The sequence below is a fragment of the Cryptococcus neoformans genome, chromosome 7 (assembly GCF_000149245.1).
Source record: "Cryptococcus neoformans var. grubii H99 chromosome 7, complete sequence".
NCBI classification, from domain to species: Eukaryota; Fungi; Basidiomycota; class Tremellomycetes; order Tremellales; family Cryptococcaceae; genus Cryptococcus; species Cryptococcus neoformans.
Window position 1 is genome coordinate 132,501 of NC_026751.1, and position 18,445 is coordinate 150,945.

The 18,445-nt window shown below is 46.5% G+C and overlaps 8 protein-coding genes and 3 non-coding genes; 5 read left to right on the forward strand and 6 right to left on the reverse strand.

Moving 5' to 3' along the window:
* CNAG_06564 (clathrin-coated vesicle protein) overlaps nucleotides 1–65 on the forward strand; it is a 7,177-nt gene extending 7,112 nt beyond the window's left edge. The window contains exon 10 of the mRNA XM_012194885.1: nucleotides 1–65. This exon is cut by the window's left edge and continues 543 nt beyond it. Within this exon, the coding sequence (XP_012050275.1) occupies nucleotides 1–18 (18 nt within the window). The 3' untranslated portion in view covers nucleotides 19–65.
* The window catches only part of CNAG_06565 (hypothetical protein), a 2,212-nt gene extending 1,421 nt beyond the window's left edge, over nucleotides 1–791 (reverse strand). The window contains exons 1-2 of the mRNA XM_012195313.1: nucleotides 436–791; nucleotides 1–373 (exon numbers count right to left, since the gene is read on the reverse strand). The exon at nucleotides 1–373 is cut by the window's left edge and continues 287 nt beyond it. Of these exons, the coding sequence (XP_012050703.1) occupies nucleotides 191–373; nucleotides 436–666 (414 nt within the window). The 5' untranslated portion in view covers nucleotides 667–791 and the 3' untranslated portion in view covers nucleotides 1–190.
* Nucleotides 792–972: 181 nt separating this feature from the next.
* Nucleotides 973–3,421, forward strand: CNAG_06566 (hypothetical protein). XM_012195314.1 has 15 exons: nucleotides 973–1,158; nucleotides 1,219–1,245; nucleotides 1,297–1,461; nucleotides 1,514–1,630; nucleotides 1,682–1,791; nucleotides 1,842–1,935; nucleotides 1,989–2,025; nucleotides 2,086–2,257; nucleotides 2,304–2,314; nucleotides 2,368–2,438; nucleotides 2,491–2,841; nucleotides 2,893–2,945; nucleotides 3,006–3,063; nucleotides 3,121–3,189; nucleotides 3,256–3,421. The coding sequence occupies exons 1-15, from the start codon at nucleotides 1,097–1,099 to the stop codon at nucleotides 3,287–3,289; spliced, it is 1,431 nt and encodes a 476-aa protein (XP_012050704.1). The 5' UTR covers nucleotides 973–1,096; the 3' UTR covers nucleotides 3,290–3,421.
* Nucleotides 2,524–5,638, reverse strand: CNAG_06567 (hypothetical protein). XM_012195315.1 has 3 exons: nucleotides 5,471–5,638; nucleotides 4,701–5,413; nucleotides 2,524–4,653 (listed from the first exon to the last, which is right to left on the reverse strand). The coding sequence occupies exons 2-3, from the start codon at nucleotides 5,284–5,286 to the stop codon at nucleotides 3,443–3,445; spliced, it is 1,797 nt and encodes a 598-aa protein (XP_012050705.1). The 5' UTR covers nucleotides 5,287–5,413; nucleotides 5,471–5,638; the 3' UTR covers nucleotides 2,524–3,442.
* A 694-nt stretch (nucleotides 5,639–6,332) lies between these two features.
* CNAG_06568 (RAN protein kinase) lies at nucleotides 6,333–8,406 on the reverse strand. XM_012195316.1 has 3 exons: nucleotides 7,658–8,406; nucleotides 7,386–7,605; nucleotides 6,333–7,331 (listed from the first exon to the last, which is right to left on the reverse strand). The coding sequence occupies exons 1-3, from the start codon at nucleotides 8,012–8,014 to the stop codon at nucleotides 6,616–6,618; spliced, it is 1,293 nt and encodes a 430-aa protein (XP_012050706.1). The 5' UTR covers nucleotides 8,015–8,406; the 3' UTR covers nucleotides 6,333–6,615.
* A 93-nt stretch (nucleotides 8,407–8,499) lies between these two features.
* On the reverse strand, nucleotides 8,500–12,944 carry CNAG_07658 (hypothetical protein; the record flags this gene model as incomplete). Its single annotated transcript, XM_012195402.1, has 6 exons — nucleotides 8,500–8,569; nucleotides 9,875–10,004; nucleotides 11,227–11,278; nucleotides 12,345–12,369; nucleotides 12,656–12,744; nucleotides 12,855–12,944. The coding sequence occupies 6 exons, from the start codon at nucleotides 12,942–12,944 to the stop codon at nucleotides 8,500–8,502; spliced, it is 456 nt and encodes a 151-aa protein (XP_012050792.1).
* CNAG_12615 lies at nucleotides 9,228–9,902 on the forward strand. Its single transcript, XR_001045923.1, has 3 exons — nucleotides 9,228–9,570; nucleotides 9,638–9,674; nucleotides 9,752–9,902. It is a non-coding gene; the product is annotated as a hypothetical RNA (non-coding RNA).
* On the forward strand, nucleotides 10,698–12,349 carry CNAG_12616. XR_001045924.1 has 5 exons: nucleotides 10,698–10,864; nucleotides 10,921–11,222; nucleotides 11,326–11,456; nucleotides 11,504–12,111; nucleotides 12,179–12,349. It is a non-coding gene; the product is annotated as a hypothetical RNA (non-coding RNA).
* Nucleotides 12,945–13,768: 824 nt separating the features above from the next.
* On the reverse strand, nucleotides 13,769–16,721 carry CNAG_06569 (membrane transporter). XM_012194886.1 has 12 exons: nucleotides 16,341–16,721; nucleotides 16,271–16,293; nucleotides 16,171–16,222; nucleotides 16,036–16,118; nucleotides 15,810–15,976; nucleotides 15,535–15,760; nucleotides 14,883–15,477; nucleotides 14,721–14,828; nucleotides 14,640–14,662; nucleotides 14,414–14,585; nucleotides 14,284–14,359; nucleotides 13,769–14,228 (listed from the first exon to the last, which is right to left on the reverse strand). Exons 1-12 carry the CDS (start codon nucleotides 16,591–16,593, stop codon nucleotides 14,063–14,065), a joined length of 1,944 nt encoding a protein of 647 aa, XP_012050276.1. The 5' UTR covers nucleotides 16,594–16,721; the 3' UTR covers nucleotides 13,769–14,062.
* A 33-nt stretch (nucleotides 16,722–16,754) lies between these two features.
* Nucleotides 16,755–18,235, forward strand: CNAG_06570 (hypothetical protein). XM_012195317.1 has 4 exons: nucleotides 16,755–16,982; nucleotides 17,048–17,354; nucleotides 17,412–17,932; nucleotides 18,032–18,235. The coding sequence occupies exons 1-4, from the start codon at nucleotides 16,878–16,880 to the stop codon at nucleotides 18,161–18,163; spliced, it is 1,065 nt and encodes a 354-aa protein (XP_012050707.1). The 5' UTR covers nucleotides 16,755–16,877; the 3' UTR covers nucleotides 18,164–18,235.
* Nucleotides 17,340–18,170, reverse strand: CNAG_12617. The gene has a single exon (XR_001045925.1). It is a non-coding gene; the product is annotated as a hypothetical RNA (non-coding RNA).
* Nucleotides 18,236–18,445: the final 210 nt, after the last annotated feature.

Sequence of the window (18,445 nt, forward strand, 5' to 3'; positions counted from 1 at the left end):
TTGAAGAGTTTCGGATAGAAGTTTTCCGCACATTGATAGTAATGGATCTTGTTCTTTTCATCAGACCCCTTCGTCCTTTAGACCTCCTGCAAAGGCACTCATTCCTCGTTACTCCAACCTATAACCGAAAAGATACAGCGGGCTACGTCCATTTTGATTATAATCAACAAATACTGTACTAATTTTTCTATTACTCCTCCTCATTTCCCTCCTTGAGGGCAGTTAGCTCTTCTCCATTATCCTCTCCCTTTGCCTTCTCGACATCACTCAGGTTCTTTAGTCGCACAAGATTACGCTTCTTCACAAGGAGCCTCACAGTCCTCTCTTGCTCAATGGGATGGAGGTCTTGCCAATTTTGGATCCTCGACAAGGTCTAAAGTAATACGTCAATACCTGTATCCTTGCTCCAAGATCACGCAAAGCAACGTTACTCACCCCGTCATTGTTAATGATCATAGGTCCCAACTTGTCCAGCTTGATCACATTTCCTTCTCCTAAATCAAGCGTTTGTACTTCCTCCTCCGTATTGGGATTGTTATACTCAATTGCCAAGGGCTGTCGCTTGTCGGATTGGTGGTCTCGTTGGTCGGCAGAGGCAGGAGTGGGTGTAGCGGTAGAGGGGGGCACCGGGGTGGGAATTTCGGGTTGATCAAGAGGGTTTGACATAATTGCCCAATTGCAGGATTTGTAGGACCAGGTTAAAACGGCGGAGGCAGGACAAATTGCTCTTATAATTGAGGATGTACAAATACAACAACGGATGAGTAGGGTATTAAGAGGTCTTCTAGAAATATCGATCTCGTCCGTCTGCTGATGAAGAGGAGGTGGAGGTGATTGGGCATCACCGCCGAGGGAGAGTTCTTTCGGACATAGGCCCCTTTCTCCGTACTAAAATGGTGACATCACCCAGCTTCAAACTTGTCCGGGTTCGTTCCGAAGGTCGGACGAATGATGCGATGGTGCAGGCTTGATATCTCGTTCATTCTTCATCTATTCGTTCCGTGTTCTTTATATTTGTTACTTATATCAGCTGTCAGCCGTCTGTAAGCTTTTGGAGTTATATATATCCAGTTAGGAGCTATATCTAGATTCAATCATGCCCCTTCCCCAGCTATTCAAGCTTCCATACGACCGAATATCCCCCAAGGACAAAGGAAGGTAAGTTCTTGCCAAGCAGCTTTCAAGTTTTCGGTACAAACTAAAGGGCACCATGCGCAGCTTTGCCTACACTACTCTTGTCAAAAGGTAAACAATGCTCTAGGTGTTACTAGCTGTTCACTTACCATTCTCAACTAGATGGCCCGTCGTGCTCACGAATGTGATCTCTGCCATTTCCAACGCCAACCATGAGATCTCCATGTCATCCGATGCTGACAAAGACGCGAAAGTTGCCGAAGGCAAGAAAATTATTTCCCAGATATCAGAGATGAAGTACGAGATGGGCCACAATGCTCCTCTCAGGTAAATATACCAATTTTCACTTCCTAGTCCAAACTGACTTGTACATTCATAGCCTTATCGAGGAGGACGGCGAGATCAACGTCAAATGCTACAATGACGAACTTGCTAATTATCCCGAAGAGGACAGGAAATGGGGCACTATGAACTGGCTTTTCGCTGAGTGTTACCTGTGAGTTGGCTGAACTGTTAAACTATTCAGCGCGTTAATCCTTGAATCAAGCTACCGACGTTTGAGGAGTTACTTCGCTCTTACACAACATTGGAAGAGTTACGACCCTTTCTTTGATCAGAAGGCTGAGACTTACAAGTCTAGCTCTGGAGCTATCCTCCGTGAGTGGTGAATAGCCTGGATAACGGGATTTGGTTAAACTCGCTTTTAGACCTTGCCAAGGCGATTAACTCTGCTGTTGCCAAAAAGGATGAATTGGACAAGGATTTTGAAAAGCCTGGATCCGCTTTGGAAATTGCATTCATGTGGGTAGAACAACTTTTGTCATCTAATTTCGCTGATTAGTATTGGTCTGTAGGGAGATGATCCAAGCGGACTTGTGGGGTAACGCAACCGTCAGTCCATGCCTCTATTCCGACGTTTGATGTTTGTAATTGATCTTCTCTAAAATGTAGGACCTTTCGCTTCTCATTGACCTTAAGTATGAAGACCTTCAGAAGCTACAGGCTGTAGGCTCTGAAGCTCAAGCAGAACAGGCGAAGTTTATTTTGCGAAATGATTTGAGCAAGGCTTGGGAGCACTTCAAGGGATTGAAGAATGGCCGAGTTGACTTTGTCATGGATAATGGTGGGTTTATCACCTTTGAGAGAGAGTAATGGTTGACCCTTTGTAGCTGGTTTCGAGGTAGGCGGGTATAAACACTGATAATCCTTGGCTAAATCCGAAATGTTCTTCAGCTTTTCACGGACTTTATCCTTGCTGATTTCTTGATTTCTTGTACTCCCTTTGTCGGCAAGGTGGTATTCCAGTACGTCCGCGGAACGAGAACACATATCATCTATTGCTAACTAAGTGCAAAGCCCAAAAGCTATCCCCTGGTTCGTTAGCGACGTCCTCCCATACGATTTTACCTGGGCTATTGACTCCCTTCTCGACACCACTTTCTTCTCCCAGCACGCGTCTCAGCCCCTCACCGATGAGGATACCACGTCGCTCGTCTCTCTCGGTAAACGATGGAAAGCGCACGTCGAATCAGGACGTTTCAAGCTTTCTATACCGCCTGACACCCCCTTAGGCAAGGCTCCTGCTCTGGGTGGATTCTGGACAACCCAATATGCTTATCAGGATTTGCCCGCTATGGCATCGGACGTTTTGGAAGAACTTCAAAAGTCTGATTTAGTCATCTTCAAGGGTGATTTAAACTACCGAAAGTAAGTCGGGTCTCTTCTATTGTTGATTAGAAGCTGACTTGTTCGCTTTAGGTTGATAGGTGATGCGTGGTGGCCCATTACTACACCATTTGATGAAGCCATTGGTAGGTCTCCGTTCATGCGTGTTTTAGTCTACGATACGAGAGCTCATGTGTTCCTTCTAGGCCCTTTGGCCGGTCAAATCACTTTGCTCAGTTTGAGAACCAACAAGGCCGACACCATGTGAGTTGATGTACTTGACGTCCCATACTAGACTGGCAATGCTGATACCACAACCAGTGCTGGGTTAGATGAGGGTATCGCTGAGAAGCTCGATAAAGAAGAACCTGATTGGCGCGTGTCTGGCAAGTGAGTGGTCTTTAACTTTCTTTATTCATTGCAATGAAGAATGAGCGTGTTGATGGACATTTCTAGGTACGCCGTGGTAATGTTTTCGAAGAGGCGTTGAAGTAGGTCATGAAGATCATAACATAAACGTCAATCTCGTTGATCGACTGTATGCATTTCTGCATGATCTATCGTTCATTCCATGTTCATTTCGGCGAATGTCCTTTCTTAACTCAATCCTACATCTGTTCTCAGTCCCATTCCTTTCTTCTACTCAAGCTGAATCCGCTCCATCGCCCGGCGCAATTGGCGGTGACCAAGCTGGAGAGGGCTTTTTACGTCCAGACGACGTTGGTGTGGTCGGTCTCGACATGATAGCACCCATTGTTCCAGGAATCGGGGGAGGGGTGAATGGTCGATGGTTAGACCCAGACGTATTCTTGGGTGAAGCTGATGTCTGTGATAAAATAGGTGGCTGGGAGTGAGAACCTCTCCGCCGCCTTGTAGTTGGAGTGGCGTGAATATCCATGGGGAAACTGATAAACACCAGCTTACCCGTAGGTTTATCTAATGATAGACTGAGATTGATCGAACTGGCTGTGGCCGGTGCTTGTGCTAAACTTGTGGTTGTACTCAATTGGAGAGGACTTGTCGGGTGGTGCAAAGAGGTTTTGGGCGACCGCTGGCGAATAGTGACCTGCCATTTCATCTCTTCGTTATCTGCTCGATCATCCAAGCAAGTGATCTTAACTTCATAACCCCTATCAGGACCATTACCAGACGGTCTCGTTATGGATTTTGAGGGCCTTGTTGCATGAGGAATGCAATAAGGATTTGAGAACCCAGTCTCTCCTTCGGAAGATGAAACTCCGTCGATGTCAGAATTGGTCGAAAACGAACGGGCCACTGTGCGGTTGCGGTTAGAAGAGGTTCTCTGCTCAATTTGAGGAGAATCATCTAACGCCTTGGGCTTTTCTCCATTTTGAACAGGCCGGGGCGGTGTAACGGTACTTGCCATTGGATGAGAAGGCGGGACAGGTATGTTATCTACCGATAAGGAAGTATTGTGACGCAGCCGACCTGTAGAAGGTTTACGCTTAAGCCATTCAGTCGTTACAACAGGTACACGAGGTAATTGAGATTGGTTGAGAGGCCGTGGGGATGCACGACAAGAGGCTGGAGAGGGTGAGGGGGAGATTGGCCTGAGATATCGATTATTTGAGGAGTTTACATTCGGCTTATCTACCCCTGTAAGAGTATGGCAGATGCTCGGGGGAGTCTCCGGCCTTTGTTGACGCTGCATGTGTTGCGCAGCCCGAGGAGATTGAGGCATAGAACGGCGAGGAGGGGAGAGGGGGGTGGGATAGACGATAGGAATGGCTGGTAACGGTATTTTGCTGAGCTTGCAAGGAGTCGGCGGACGGCCGTGCAACGCCATGCCATTAATCAAGGCATCTTGATCGTCGGCAGTTTTAGCATACACGTCTGAAATTTGAGTCAGAAGATGCTTGGCAAATCGTCAGTTTACGTACCAGGCTTGACATCTGTAGCTAGCCCTAAAGTGCCCATACTCTCAGATAATCCGAAGACATCGTCAGCAATGACATTCTCCATGGCCTCGGACGGAGTCGGCGCTCGCGCAGTGGCGTCTCCATGCGTCTGCCTCGAATAAATCCAACCTGCTTTTTTGGATGACGATAAAGGTCCGTCACCAGGATTGCCGTCGCGGGATCGATTCTCACTATTAGATCTACTAGGAAATATTCTGGCCCAATCCTTTTGATTGTTGCTGCTCTCCGACTCCTTCTCGATTTCACTAGCATATCGTTTCGGAGAGAATCCTAACTGGACGCCAAAAGAGCTGGAGCTGCTGGCAGTAGGTAACGACTCGGTATCGCTCAAATGATTATCTTGTGCATCTGTCCTTTTGGAGTTGATACTCGGTTTGCGCCGAAGAAGCCATGAGGGATGATATTTGGACGTCGGCGAACCAATAATGGACGATGTCGATGGGGTTGACTGATGATTTGGCACCGCTATTGAAGCAGATGACTGGATAGCAGAGGGTTTATCTCTTTCCTTCTCGCCCTTTTTGAAAGTTATATGGGGAAGAACCATGATGGCAGGAAGAATATTACCATAATATTCCAAGTCAAACAGCAGACAGTTAAATTATTATGCCACCGGGCTACAAATAAAGATGATGCGATTAGCCATCAATCAATGTTATTGCCGGTACCTTGTTCTTGTCACCGGGTAATTAGCCCCTCTTCTCACTTTCGGAACTCTGTACAAAGCTCACTACAAGTTGAATGCTGGGAGAACCGATTTTTGATGAGATGTCAACGCGACAACAATAAGAACAAGGTCAACAATCAACAAGAGAAGACAACAGCAGATAAATATTAACGCGTTTAATTGCTTGCTCGCCATCTTACATGACGCGTACGTGTACCCTTATGCCGCAAACAGCGAATCAGTAAACGTCCCACCCGTCGACCGTCATCGTCATTCGCCACACTTCAACTTAGGCCCTTAACAAGACGGACATGCAATCTGAGGACTCAGAAATGGGGTATTGTTGGTGGACGCATCATTATTCTTGTCCTGACGTGTCAACACTCGACATGAGCAGGAGGAAGGTGATGACGGACGTCCAACGAGAAATCGCAATGACCAAAGGGCCGGAACAGCAAGGGCCCAGAAGCAACATGAGCAAATCTTATCGAGTTAATTTTCCGAACCTGCGTTCCAGAACTCAGCAAATAGATGACTTTAAGCTTCAGGAATGTCAGCGGAGTCAATGAAGTCAAAGGGAGGCTCAGCTTTTTTTATTTGGGTCTAAAAAAGTTAAGAATCTAGACCCTGAGCTTCAGGAGTCAGGGGGATTTTGACGGCCGTTATTAGTGCGTTTTGTTTGTTTGATGCTGTTTGCTTGTTTGTTCCGTTCCGCCGTCCCAGCTTTAATTATGGGTAATAATAATAATGCAATATTTAACGCGTGCTTCCGTCAACATCTCACTCGGAGCCTGGACATTGGAAAAAAATTGAAATGTGAATCCGATCTTTGGCACTTGGCAATGTAATGAATGCTGCAGCATTTTCTTGGCGTAGACCGCTGATAGTCCTCCAAGTGTGGACCGGCAACTTGCAGACACCATGTTCAAGGCACATGATAAGTATCATTTCAAAATAGGGACTAAACAATTATACATATATATAATACATCCTACCCAGGTCTATCTATACCAAAGAGGAACACTAAATGAACAATCGTCATCAACAGGTCGTTACTAACGTAAAATATCAACAAGATGTCAAAACTATATTATTGTCGTGTGTATGCTGGATATGCCGTGCTTCATAAACCCAAAAAATGCGCGATAAAATGAAATATGTTGGAGAAGAATCAAGGAGTTGAGAAACACAATGTAAGGCCGCTAGCTGTTATTGAGCATATGTGGTCGGTGCGGAATTGTAGGTAAACAAAGAAGAGCCTTTGATATGAACATCGGTAGAACGTTGGTTGTGCTCATATTCGAACGTTGCTTTGGGAACGTATTCCCAAAATTGAGGAGATTGCGGCTGGTGAGCGAATGTAATACATTCGTCGGGGATGAGATTGGGTGTCGGTGGTAATGATTCCCCGTTGGATGAGGTGGTAGGGGAAAGACAAAGAGGGTATCGTGGTGAATCGGAATCGCTTCGCAACGACGGAGTCTCCAGGTCATCATCATATGCAAAGAGCTCTTCTTGCTCCGACCAGCTGTCGTCTTCCTTTGGAAGTGACAGCAAAACGGGAGGCTGCGTCGCGGCAATCTTCTGCTGGGCGGAAATGTGGGCATGACGAAGCTCGTCCACTGACATGCTGAAAGTCTCGACCTTCGAAACAAGCTGACGCAGGACAGGTAGAGTAATGCGCTCTTCAGGGTGCACCGTGAATATCTGGGTGAGGATGTAGAGACACTCGTCGGAAACAGGAAGGATTTTACGGAGGAAATGGGGGTCAGCCAGGTAAGAGTTGAACGATTCATCGGAAGGAGAGGCAATTCGCCAAGGGTTGCGCCCGCAAACAAGATTGACGAGAATGACGCCGAGGGACCAAATATCGCCGGAACGAGTAGGATAGGTTTTGTTCTCGGGGAACCAGTCTCCAAGACATTCTAAGGCAAATGAGCATGCCGTTTAAAGCAAGTTAAGAGGAAGGGAAGACTTACCAGGTGCGATGTAAAAAGTCGAACCACAACCAAACTCGCTCGAGCGCTCCTCTGACGTCGCCAAACCGAAGTCACAGATGCGTACTCGGGTACCGTCCTGAGAGCATACTATGTTCTCAGGCTTAATGTCACGATGACTGATACCGAGAGAGTGCATCCAGGTAACTCCATCAAGAAGTTGTAGGAAGACATTGCGGATGAGTTCATTGTCGCCGACATACTATGGTGGCCATTAGTCATGACCACAAACCATGATAGAAAAGTCCACTCACTCTTTTCTTGTCGGTAATCATAGAGAAAAGGTCTCCTTCATCTCCGTAGTCCATGACAACATAGATATAATCACCTTCTTCAAATATTCTGTCCATCGTGATGATGCTGGGATGCCCTGACGCGAGACGGTGAAGACCCATTTCTCGCCGTTGAAAGTGCTTTTGACGCTCATCAAGACCGCTTCTTCGCATGCATTTGATCGCCCGGTATACAGGTTGCGGATATCTTGAGTCAACGGCGAGATAGACGACACCGTAGGCGCCAGTACCGATAACAGCAACGAGCTCGATATAACCACCATCAATGAACTGCGGTGATCCACCGGCAACGTGTAAAGGGTTGGCGGACGTTGACATGGCGAAACGGACAGGGACAGAGTGGCTTGAGATGCTGTAGTAGCCGCAGCCGTTGGAAGAGCCGATAACGGCTTATGAAGGAGAGACGTAGAGAGAGGGGGGATAGACTGATTATAGGGCAGGATATACACAGCGACAAGCACGCCGGATGGTAGTAGTATTTACGAATGGGGCCAATAAAAGTGTAGAGATGTTGATGGGTGATGAAGGGGGTGTTGAGAGCAGTCAACGTCTTCAAGACCTGTGGTGATAGGGGAGACAAGAGTTGTCAAAGTAGTGATGGATGAGAAGAAAGAGAACGGAAACAGGAGTAATAGGGCAGCTCTTCTACTTATTTAGGGAGCAGGGATCTTATGCTTTTCGACTACTGAAGGTTGCAGGTTGCAGATTGCAGAATTCAGGGTAAGTCATATCAAGGTACAAACGGGACTCAAAGGCGGAACGTCGGAGGCGACGAAAACGCCAAAAAAAAAAAATCATCTATATTAGCAGAAGGGACGGCGAAGAGCGACAACAGCGAGCACACCACAAAAGTGGACAAGTCGCACATCCCTGCTACGAGTTAGTTCTGATTTCCAATAGTCGGGGTCTTGAGTCTCCAAGCATTCCATCAAGAGATAGCCAGACTTTCCAAACGTACGGAATGCGAACTACCGTAACGTAAGAAGTAACGTGAACGGATGCCCTTCATCCTCCATGACCCCTGTGCCATCGACGTCAAATGAGAAGCGCAGAAGTAGCGCAATCATGGAAAGCAAATGACGGATGACGGCCAAGAAAGGTCTGTCAGGCACGTTTTTGGTTTCTCTGGTTACCCTGTCTACGTTTTAAGGATCCTTTAGGGACCGGGGCTCACTGATTAGATTCAGGGGTTTTAGTCCAGGTTTCAAGATCCCCAAGACCACGCCAGCCGGGAAAGGCAGATGGCAGAATGCCCGAGGCTGGAGACCTTATTACAGACTAATAAACAGCGGAATTACGTGCATGAAAAGGGTCTTATTTAGTCAGCTCGCGGCTTGCGAATTACGGGTTCAAATGCTTCTTTGCCCACTTGCTTAATTTCAAATCTTTTCATTACTTCTTTGCTTGGGCTCGCTTCCTGAGTGTATATCAATGTTCACTTACAAATTTACAATTTACGTTTTATTAGCCAAGTGTCTTTTCCCCAACTTCCGTCGTTCACGTGATTTCATCTCCATATCCGTCAAGTCTATCTTGCCTGTTCCTCGTTCCTCATGTTCAAAAGGTCTTACTTCGATCTTTTTAATAACTGTTTGTTCTTCTTTCGTGTTCTCTGGTCCTGTGGTTATTGTTTACGATTTCTGAAGCGTCCATTTCATTGTTCTAATGTTATCTTCGATTTTCATCATCGTTGTTTGCGGTTCCTTCTCCGTGGCATATCGCAATTGAATGATACATGACACAAGCCGCCTTACCTTCTCTCGTCATCCTAACTTAGCACGGTGTAAGAACAAATGGGAGGCGCCTAGTCAGCAGCTGGCAACTACGTACTTACAAGGTATTAACTGCTTCTACAATATGGTGTACACATTGTAGTAAGTCTGTATTCTACATGCTCTATGATAGAATTCGCGGTGTCTGACCAGGTCACGAACCCGTAAGCTTTTCGTCTCCGTTCGGGTGCTTCGTCCTGTGTATTGTGTGTACATACTGTTTCACCGTAAGAGCCAATAACATTAACCTTATTCAACGTTCCGTATTTCATTTGCCATACAGCAGCAGTACTTGGTAAGGCTTGTTGCCAAATGATGCATGTTACAACCGCATGGAAAGTAGTCGACAGAACGTGAAGAATAGTCCATGAAGAAAAACAGTGATGCAGTTTGAATCCTCATGCACCTAGCCTTCATTTCTACATCCTGCTGCAGCAGTGCTGCTTTCCTAATCCGATTGTTCGAAGTTGTTTGAATACCACATGTCGGATACAGTACCAAGAAATGAGCGCAAACAACCTGGCTGGGAAGATCATCTATTACATCCGTTACTGTTATTAGATCAACAAGCAAGGCGAACGTGACTGCAGCAAAGTGCAATGTGAGGCCTGAAGGCCAAAGTTCAGAAACTAAGATTCAGCACAGTCGAGGGTTATTTCGTTGGTTCCTTCCATCCTTCTTCGCTTCTATAAATAATCTGATCGGTTTTCCTTCATTCTTTAGCTTTTTTTTCCTTTTTCTTACCGGAGACGCGTGGGATAAACCTTTCATCATGGTTTGCCTCCTAATACCAATATTCTCGCTGTATTGCTTCATGCACTATTATTGCATTGTTCCTTAGGCCTTATGTCTGATTGTGGATTATGGATTAATGGATCGTAGACTGAGGCATTGCACAGTAGGAGAGGAGAGAGGGGGGAAGGCAAATCATACATCAACCACCAGGCGCGAGGTATGAAAAGTAGGAGAGTTTTCTAGAGTTCCAGCCAGATGAGAGGGTTGTGATAACTCTACCGTCGCCGTCCGAAGGAGAGGATAATAATACCATGGTATCATGGATAATGAATAATACAGCACAGCCCCATCGAGGAAAAAATCTTGAAAGCTCACACACTATTTTAACATATGAACGTCAAAATCACGCAGTCATCAATTGATTGGTTCTTTGAACCTTGTTGAGACGAGACGTATCAAACTTGAATTTCCTTTGTTCTTTCGGGTTCGAGGAAACCGCTTTACGTACAGTTAAGACGGAGCAGCTCGAACCGGCTGATATCACAGACCAAATTTTCATTGGCGTCTTTTTAGACATCTAACGATACACCTGGTACTTCAGATCTATAATTCCAAACCTTTCTTCAACGGAACACAGAATGGCAAAAGCAAAAAGCAATGGGTAAGGAACAAAGATAACAAGCTTCAGCGTTCAACGTTTACTCATTAATCACGCAGATGAAGAAGGCGCAAGGGTCGTGCCTGAGGATGATAAGTGAAATGAACGTGGCGATCCACGGATCGAGTCTGGCAATTTCTGGTGGCAAATTTGACTGGAAGGCTATGAAGAGGGCAGGACCGGGATCAATGATGGGGACTGCTGCTATTCTTTCTGCGAAGTCTGGAGGAGCTTTAACATATACGAAGATCTACAGTGGCGAGATAGTCCACGGATTTTTTCCAGAATTTCCATTACTATGATTATTAGACCCCGCCATTATCAAGATAACCCGCCATCCGGGCGCCCTCGCTCCATCTACGTACGTATATAATAAACACCATCAATGCCATCTCTTTCTTTCACCAATTCGTTCCCCTTAGTCCACCTTCATCAACTGACAACTTACCTCGCTATCTAACTAGATAAGCCTCATGCATCTGTCCCATGTGCTCAACACATAAATTGTAGCGATTTCCGGCTCGCCTGAAGTGCTTAAAACGTCGCGAAAGATAAAATGGCCGGATGTCCTGAAGGTTGATTGTTAGGAAAAATAGTAAGACATGGACGATTTGTTGGCTGCTTATCAGTGTACTTCTATAGGTGTACGTTCTACTACTTGTGCAAAGGTGGTCAAAGAGTGTGGAGATATATGAGAGGCGGTGTCCCACCATTATATGGATGGCCGCCCGAGTGGTTGTCTTGATCATGGCGGAATCTTTTGTATGGGATATCCTTTCTCTGGAGGAAAAATTCCGTGCGAACTACTATCTCACCGCCGTATTAACCATCATAAAGATCACTTTCTGAACAAAAACTTGGGATATTGAAAAATTTCGAGGTTCAAGCGAGGAGCGACGGGCCGGCAATTTTGAGGTTCATCCCCGGCGTCGCCATCACCTTATTAGCGTGCATAGAAATGCGAAAAGACACTACTTCATTATTGCATTTGTTGCCCAAAAAGAAGCGTCAACCTAGGTTGTTAACTCCATCCTTGTTATTATGACTACCACTTGACGGCCAGTTCTTCTCTTTTCAGTCCAAACCCCGATCATTCGACACCCATTCTCCATTGGATATCCGCCTATATAATATTTGCAGCTTCCGCTTCTCAAGCATAACGAAAATATCTTACTGCGCCACTTATCAACGACGCCTAATATATGCTTGCAGTTCTTCCGATTATTAACAACGGCAACCATTGTTTCAACGTGGGTGCACCTATGCGGAATACATTCTAGCAGGCTAAATTCTTGTCACGTTCATTGGTACTACAAGAGTGAAGATGAACGACGTCGCTTGCGCTGCCTGCTTCATTTGATCATAAGGCATAATTCATCGGGACAAATGTAGTAATACCAAAGGCTAGATGCTGGCCGACAAAACCAATAGCACAAGTTGTCAACTGTACCGGTAGGACTATGAGGACATGACTATTACATACTTCTGCAGGTTGCGGTCTCGTAATACTGCATTTGTGCTCATGTGTATATAAGCTTTGAGTGGAGTACCATTTGTCCAATAGCGTGTGTTGCTATTGGCAGATAAATGAAGTGACCAACGAAAGGAGCCACAAAAATTCCTTCCAAAGCTAGCTCCTTTTGGTAACTTGCCGGAGTCGCACCTCAGCTTTTTATTATTATAGGGCCCTCTGATGCGGAATGCGTAAGGCTCCCGATGAAGCTCTACGAGCAATTCAAGGATGCGAACCGGGGAATAGAAAAAAAAAAGACGTAAGACGACACATCAGCACACCTGAAAGTGATCGTCATCGACTGGTTGACAGAGTGTGATAACCTAAAAGTTTGCAACCAATGAAGTCTCCGCCTCCGATCTTTTGAGTGCTGTATGTGAGGTGGGCAGATCAGTGACGATGACACGGCCGAATGCGGAAGCAGTTCGGCCATTCTCTTGATCATATATTACGGAAAATGGAGAGTTTCAGGTGACATACTCTATTTTGGTAAGGATAAGAGGCAGGAAGGGAAGGGGCTCGACACATGCCCCTCACCGACCTTTGGGCCTCGTAGGGAAGGAGAGGCATAGTCGTTCCAAGCAATGCTGCGCTGATCCAGAATCCAAATTTACTCCACCTCCCCGACCCAGCTATCACCTATCATCATCTTCTTTCCCGTCCTTCTACGCCGTATTGCCACAACTACTTGTATCTACAGCACAATAGTGGCGGTGTGCTGAGATAAGCCCGCAACCCGAGCTGTCGTATACCCCAAAGAGGAGTGCGCACAGCTGAGTTATTAATTGCTCACCGTCGATGGTGATCACATGATGAGTAATCGCGGGGCGATGACTGTTGCCGCTACTATAATAATAATTGCCTTCCTTGCTACAACATGCTAATAAAATATACCCACACTACCATAATAATCGTCTTTAGAGGATCTAAAAGGATCTATCGTAATAGTCTAAAAGAATCCATTGTAGTACGACCATTGCTTTGCACAGTCCTTCGTTTCATGCACTCAGCGATCTGGTGGGGAATGCGGCCGCTGGGCCGTCAATCATTATTTATCCATCGTCGTCGATTCATGCTTGATTTGGCTGACGACCAAATTTCTTGCTTATGCTCGATACGTATGAAGGATGTCATCAAGAAGGGCCACGGGGCCGGTTATTGCAGGCTATAAATTGGATGCACTCAGTGGAAAAGCTCGGTCTTCTTATCCTGATTCTTATCATCATGTGCCAGACACCCGAAGAATAAACGAGTGAGCAACCACGGAGGAGATTCGCCAGTCACCTGGCAGTACCACCAGTAGTATATTAATTAAGTTCCACATTGTGAACCCGTGAGCCCAAATGCATATGTGTCATACTTCATCATACCGCCGGCGTCGTATAGTAAGCACTGCACTAAAGAATATACTATATGGTGTTGGCTGTGTTGATTGAACCCCTCAGAAAAACTTCATTGTGGCCATCTCATTCAAAGCGGTTTTAATGAATTCCTGTGATAATAATGTTCCAGATTGATGAGAGTCACACGTCTCTTGAAAACTACATGTACGTAATACAAAGCAGGTGTATTACTTCTCTACAATTTGCCACTCTATGCTACAGAATAACCGATGCCGTATCTCCCGATGATCAAGCGAGCTCCTTGCTCCGCGGCTACCAGTCAAGAGTGGAAATTGAGGACCGGAATCAATGCATCATCCTGTTCCCTCTCCCCGCGCCCCTAACTCTTTCGAACGGCAAAGCCATACTACAAGCCGCAGTCATGCAGAATATCGCTGCAGAGGTGAACACCGGAAGGGAAGGGGTTATTGTTAAGAGGAATCCTGCTGAAACTGGGGCGATGACGCCAGTGCTACATGAGGGTTGTCAGTAATTCTCATTTGGAGCAAGAGAACGCAAGGACGTACAGTCGACTAAGAGCCGCTGATGTGCCGCATGCTGTTCCTCTTATAGAAGTACCAAAAGTTTCCGGCGTCATACCATCTACGTCCCGCCTGTATCAGCCGATGTTTTATGCGGAACACCCTCTCAACTCACAAAGGACGGCATACATAGCAGTAGCAGCGGCGGAAATAACCATCGAGCTAATGACCACAGCCCACTTTTGTTCTACGCGGATGAACGCAAAAGTCGAGAGACCAGTGCACAGTGTACATATAGCTAGGGATTTCCGTCGGCCTAGTCGAGTTTGAACCATCCACGCACCGACCTAAGAGAGAAAAATCAGCTCCGTCGGGGCTGTAAGCCTGGGTAAAGCACTTACAACTGAACCCGGACATCCGGCCACTGTCGATCATTTGGATTAGCTCCGCAATATGCGTAGTACGCTGATAGAAAAACGTACGAGAGTAGAGAACAAAGTCACCGAGGGCTTCTTTGATAGCTGCATCGCCGTGGCCTTTCGCCCGACTTTCCAAGACAGCCGGCAGCCACACATTGAACATAGTGTACGCTGTGAGAATGTGCAATTAGCAGAAGAGGGATATCATGGCTCAGAGTCACTCACCGTACGACATTGACCCCCAGATGATCCACATCAAGATGACTGTCCTTCTCCATTGGGGTACGAATAGCTTGGCCATTTGAGCTATCCAGCTTTTCCACCAGACTACAGGTGTTTTTTTCCATCCATTGACTTGAGTCTTTAGCCGATCATTTGATCTATTGCTCATATCGGCGTCAACGCCATCGTTATCCACTGACTCGCCCTCCATCAGCCCTTCCCTTTCTTCTTCAAGTCCCTCAGTCTGAATGAATGATCGTTCAAACACATCATCCTCGTCCTCTTTATAAAAGGATGATCCTTTTGGCACAGGCTGACTCTTCATTTTTCTCTCAGTATCGCTCTCCACACCTCCGTAAGAAACGCCGTCTTCGTCTCTGGATGGGGAAGCAAATGAGCTGCGCCTCGTACTAGGTTCAACGGCAGAGCACTCTCGGCTCTGTACGTCCGCACGCTGAATGTTGATTGTGTGGTCATTGAAATCGGCAATGGTTTGTAAGGCGACGATAGCCTCTCGTTCTCGCCCGTTTGAGACGAGGTATCGGGGAGATTCTTGAAGTTTGAAAAGAAACCATCGTGCGAGAGCACATACGAGGTTCTTGCGATCAATGTCAGCGCCGTCGTCAAGCAAAGTGTGATATTGTGGTGAACTCACAAAAAGCCCCAAAACAAATAACACTCTTCGCCATCCGTCATTCTCATGTTCGTCGATACCACAGCCATCATAGGTTCCGCAGCTTGCACCGGGCAAGAACACGAGACTGATCACGGAAGAAAGAACAGCGCCAAAGGAGAAGAAAACGGAAAGCAAAGTGAGGAGATACTGTTTACTATATGGTAGATTTTCGAGGAACAGCGTGCCGTCTGTCGGCATAGAGCCGCTATGACAAGTGTGTGAGCTCGGCCAGTCAGAATAGAGAAATCTTTTACCCTACTGCGCTACCGAGACAGAACATCCAACAGCAGAGTATCGTAAAACTGGGACTGAAACTGGCACCAATACCGAAGACTCCTGTGAGAAACAAAGTGGCATTGAAGGGCATTGTTCGACCTAGTAGATCAGACACAACTCCCCAGCCGACAGCACCGATCATCATCTGTACGTTCAACAACATTAGCTAATCTTCTACCTCTGGCTGTCCAGGGAAGAACTTACTCCGGCCATGGTTGAGGCCGATAGAAGGCCGACTACTTTCGATGAGAGATTGAAATGTACTTGTACTCTTGGTAATATCACAGCTAGATCGCACGTTTATGAGCTCTTGGACGACTGGCGGTACTGTAACCGTACCAATGCATTGCAATGCCGAGTTGTCACTCATCCAGCCGAACCCGCATAGAGCCTACAATCAATTCAGTATTGCATCTTTCTAATATATGAGATCTCTCACAAGTAGTCTCCAGTGATAAGCACCTACGACAGGTCAATCACACCTTTTTCCTCAAACAACCCAAACGTACCAAACCCCAGAGTTTCCAGCGTCTCCTCTAAACCCCTTTCCCTCTGCTCTTCCGCCAAAGCAACATCATCATCCACACCCAGCTCATCTCTCAGCTCTTGTTCTTCATCATCATCCTCTGGTTCTAGTCCGAGAGCATTCTCCGCTACTGATCGGAAGGAGGCTATACGTTTGGGCGCTGACGGTGATGATCCCCGCCGAGCACGGCTAGGATAGACGTAGCTGCCCTGTTTGGAAGATGGCGGCGGTAGCATGATATGGCTTGGAGAGAGGAAATATGTCCTTTATTACAAGTGATCCGTGATATGTATAACTTATGTATTATGACGGGCGCAGAACGAAACCGACGACCAGTGCTTCGATTGTTGTCTGGTGCCTGAAATTCCGTCGAACTTCGATGATAACGACGAAACATCGCAGTCATGATTTTCCAACGATTTCATTTCTTCCGAGGTTTCGATCTCTCTTCTCACCATCCCGAACTCTCCTCTTCCCAAACAACGCCACCATGACCACATTGGAATAGTATTTAAACAGGATGGTCTCTTCTTCACGTTCCCCAAGTCCGAAAGTTCCCCAATGTCCCAATGGACTCTTCCACTTTCCCTCTGACTCTGTTCTCGTCACAGATGCGGATGAGGACGTGAGTCTCCCATTGATATTGGGCGAAGCATATCTGGCGCTGATCAAAATACTTGGATTTGTAAGGTGATGGAAATCTACATGTACCTCGCAACCATGTCCGACAACACGGATAAACAAGACATCAGTAAAAGCTCTGAAGGACTCGGGTATCTCGATTTGACTCAATCTGTCCTTGAATTGCAACTTGATCTTACAATTGCGTCAACAAAATCAGTAGAAGAAGTTGATTCTTATCATCAGCGGAAAGATGCGAGGTCGAGAGGGAAGAGGGGGAAGAAGAAGGGGATTGAGAAGAACAAAGAGGTGCAAAGTGTCGAAGTCCGGCTACAGCAGGATCTGACAGCTTTGAAGGGGCGTAAAGGTGATACAGGTGAGTTACTTTCAGGATTGTAGACTTGTTAATTGACTATGAATCTACCAAATGAAGGTAGTGTTCTCTGGCGAAGCTCGCTCTATTTGGCTCGCCACATCCTATCTCAGTATTACCACCCATCCGCCGAGATTACTCCTCTATTGGACCCGTCATTGCTAAAGTCGAGCCGCATACTAGAGCTCGGATGTGGTACAGGTCTGCTGGCCGTTCTATTGAGTAGGATATGCGGACAATACACCGCATCCGATAGGTTGGAGAATCTCAAGCTCGTTCAGCGGAATATCGAGCTGAACGGTTTGACCATCGGCAATGGTAAAGTCAACACTCTCGGTTCTTTGCAAAAGTCGGTGGAACTGGAAGAGATTGATTGGGTGCAAGTGTCTGAAGATGGCAAGAAACGAAACTCCCGCCCTGAGCCGGAAAGAAACCATGAAGAGTACGATCTTGTGCTTGCAGTGGATTGTATCTACAACGAAGCGCTCGTACCCCCTCTTGTCGATACCTTCGCTCGGTATTGTCCTATCGGTGGACGGACGATGGTCTGGGTGGTAGTAGAGTTGCGCAGTGCGGACGTTGTGAGTCAGTCTCATTTCACGCAGATAAATATCAGTATACAAGGAATATCTGACGTCTGATCTTTCTTCCCCCTTTTTAAATCTAATTCCTTGTTATAGATGACCACGTTTCTGGACAGCTGGTTGCAAGACTCGAGTGGTCCATGGACGATCGTTCGATTGGGCGAGGATGCTATGGGGGATTGGGATGGGAAGAGACCACGGTGGGCTGGATGGGTTGGGTGGCGGTGAGACTCGCTTTATTGCAGATAGTAGGAAGAATGCAACGGTGCTGTAGCACTTCTCATTTATTTTTTACTCGCAGGACGCCATAAGCAATGCGCCATGCACAGCAGCGCGCACAGTGAGCGCGTCAGACATGTTCCAACGATCAGTGCCAGTCTTTTTTTTTTTAATTTTCCCCAAGCACCATCCATCGTTCACCACTTTTGCCGACCATCAGCTGTCACAGAACTACATGCGCTCTACTCAAGATACGGCGACCATGATCGCCAGTCAGTGTTCGAAACTTCT

Excerpts from the sequence above, each read along its gene's own strand:
- CNAG_06566 (XM_012195314.1), top strand. The coding sequence starts at position 1,097 with ATGCCCCTTCCCCAGCTATTCAAGCTTCCATACGACCGAATATCCCCC. Across the intron at positions 1,246-1,296 it reads TACACTACTCTTGTCAAAAG|ATGGCCCGTCGTGCTCACGA; the intron begins GTAAACAATGCT and ends ATTCTCAACTAG. Across the intron at positions 3,064-3,120 it reads ACCAACAAGGCCGACACCAT|TGCTGGGTTAGATGAGGGTA; the intron begins GTGAGTTGATGT and ends TACCACAACCAG.
- CNAG_06569 (XM_012194886.1), bottom strand. The coding sequence starts at position 16,593 with ATGCTACCGCCGCCATCTTCCAAACAGGGCAGCTACGTCTATCCTAGC. Across the intron at positions 16,119-16,170 it reads CTCGGCATTGCAATGCATTG|CTGTGATATTACCAAGAGTA; the intron begins GTACGGTTACAG and ends CGTGCGATCTAG. Across the intron at positions 14,586-14,639 it reads CCGGATGTCCGGGTTCAGTT|GTCGGTGCGTGGATGGTTCA; the intron begins GTAAGTGCTTTA and ends TTTCTCTCTTAG.
- CNAG_06568 (XM_012195316.1), bottom strand. The coding sequence starts at position 8,014 with ATGTCAACGTCCGCCAACCCTTTACACGTTGCCGGTGGATCACCGCAG. Across the intron at positions 7,606-7,657 it reads TGATTACCGACAAGAAAAGA|TATGTCGGCGACAATGAACT; the intron begins GTGAGTGGACTT and ends TGGCCACCATAG. Across the intron at positions 7,332-7,385 it reads GACTTTTTACATCGCACCTG|AATGTCTTGGAGACTGGTTC; the intron begins GTAAGTCTTCCC and ends CATTTGCCTTAG.
- CNAG_06570 (XM_012195317.1), top strand. The coding sequence starts at position 16,878 with ATGGTCTCTTCTTCACGTTCCCCAAGTCCGAAAGTTCCCCAATGTCCC. Across the intron at positions 17,355-17,411 it reads GGGGCGTAAAGGTGATACAG|GTAGTGTTCTCTGGCGAAGC; the intron begins GTGAGTTACTTT and ends TACCAAATGAAG. Across the intron at positions 17,933-18,031 it reads AGTTGCGCAGTGCGGACGTT|ATGACCACGTTTCTGGACAG; the intron begins GTGAGTCAGTCT and ends TCCTTGTTATAG.
- CNAG_06567 (XM_012195315.1), bottom strand. The coding sequence starts at position 5,286 with ATGGTTCTTCCCCATATAACTTTCAAAAAGGGCGAGAAGGAAAGAGAT. Across the intron at positions 4,654-4,700 it reads AGCTACAGATGTCAAGCCTG|ACGTGTATGCTAAAACTGCC; the intron begins GTACGTAAACTG and ends CTCAAATTTCAG.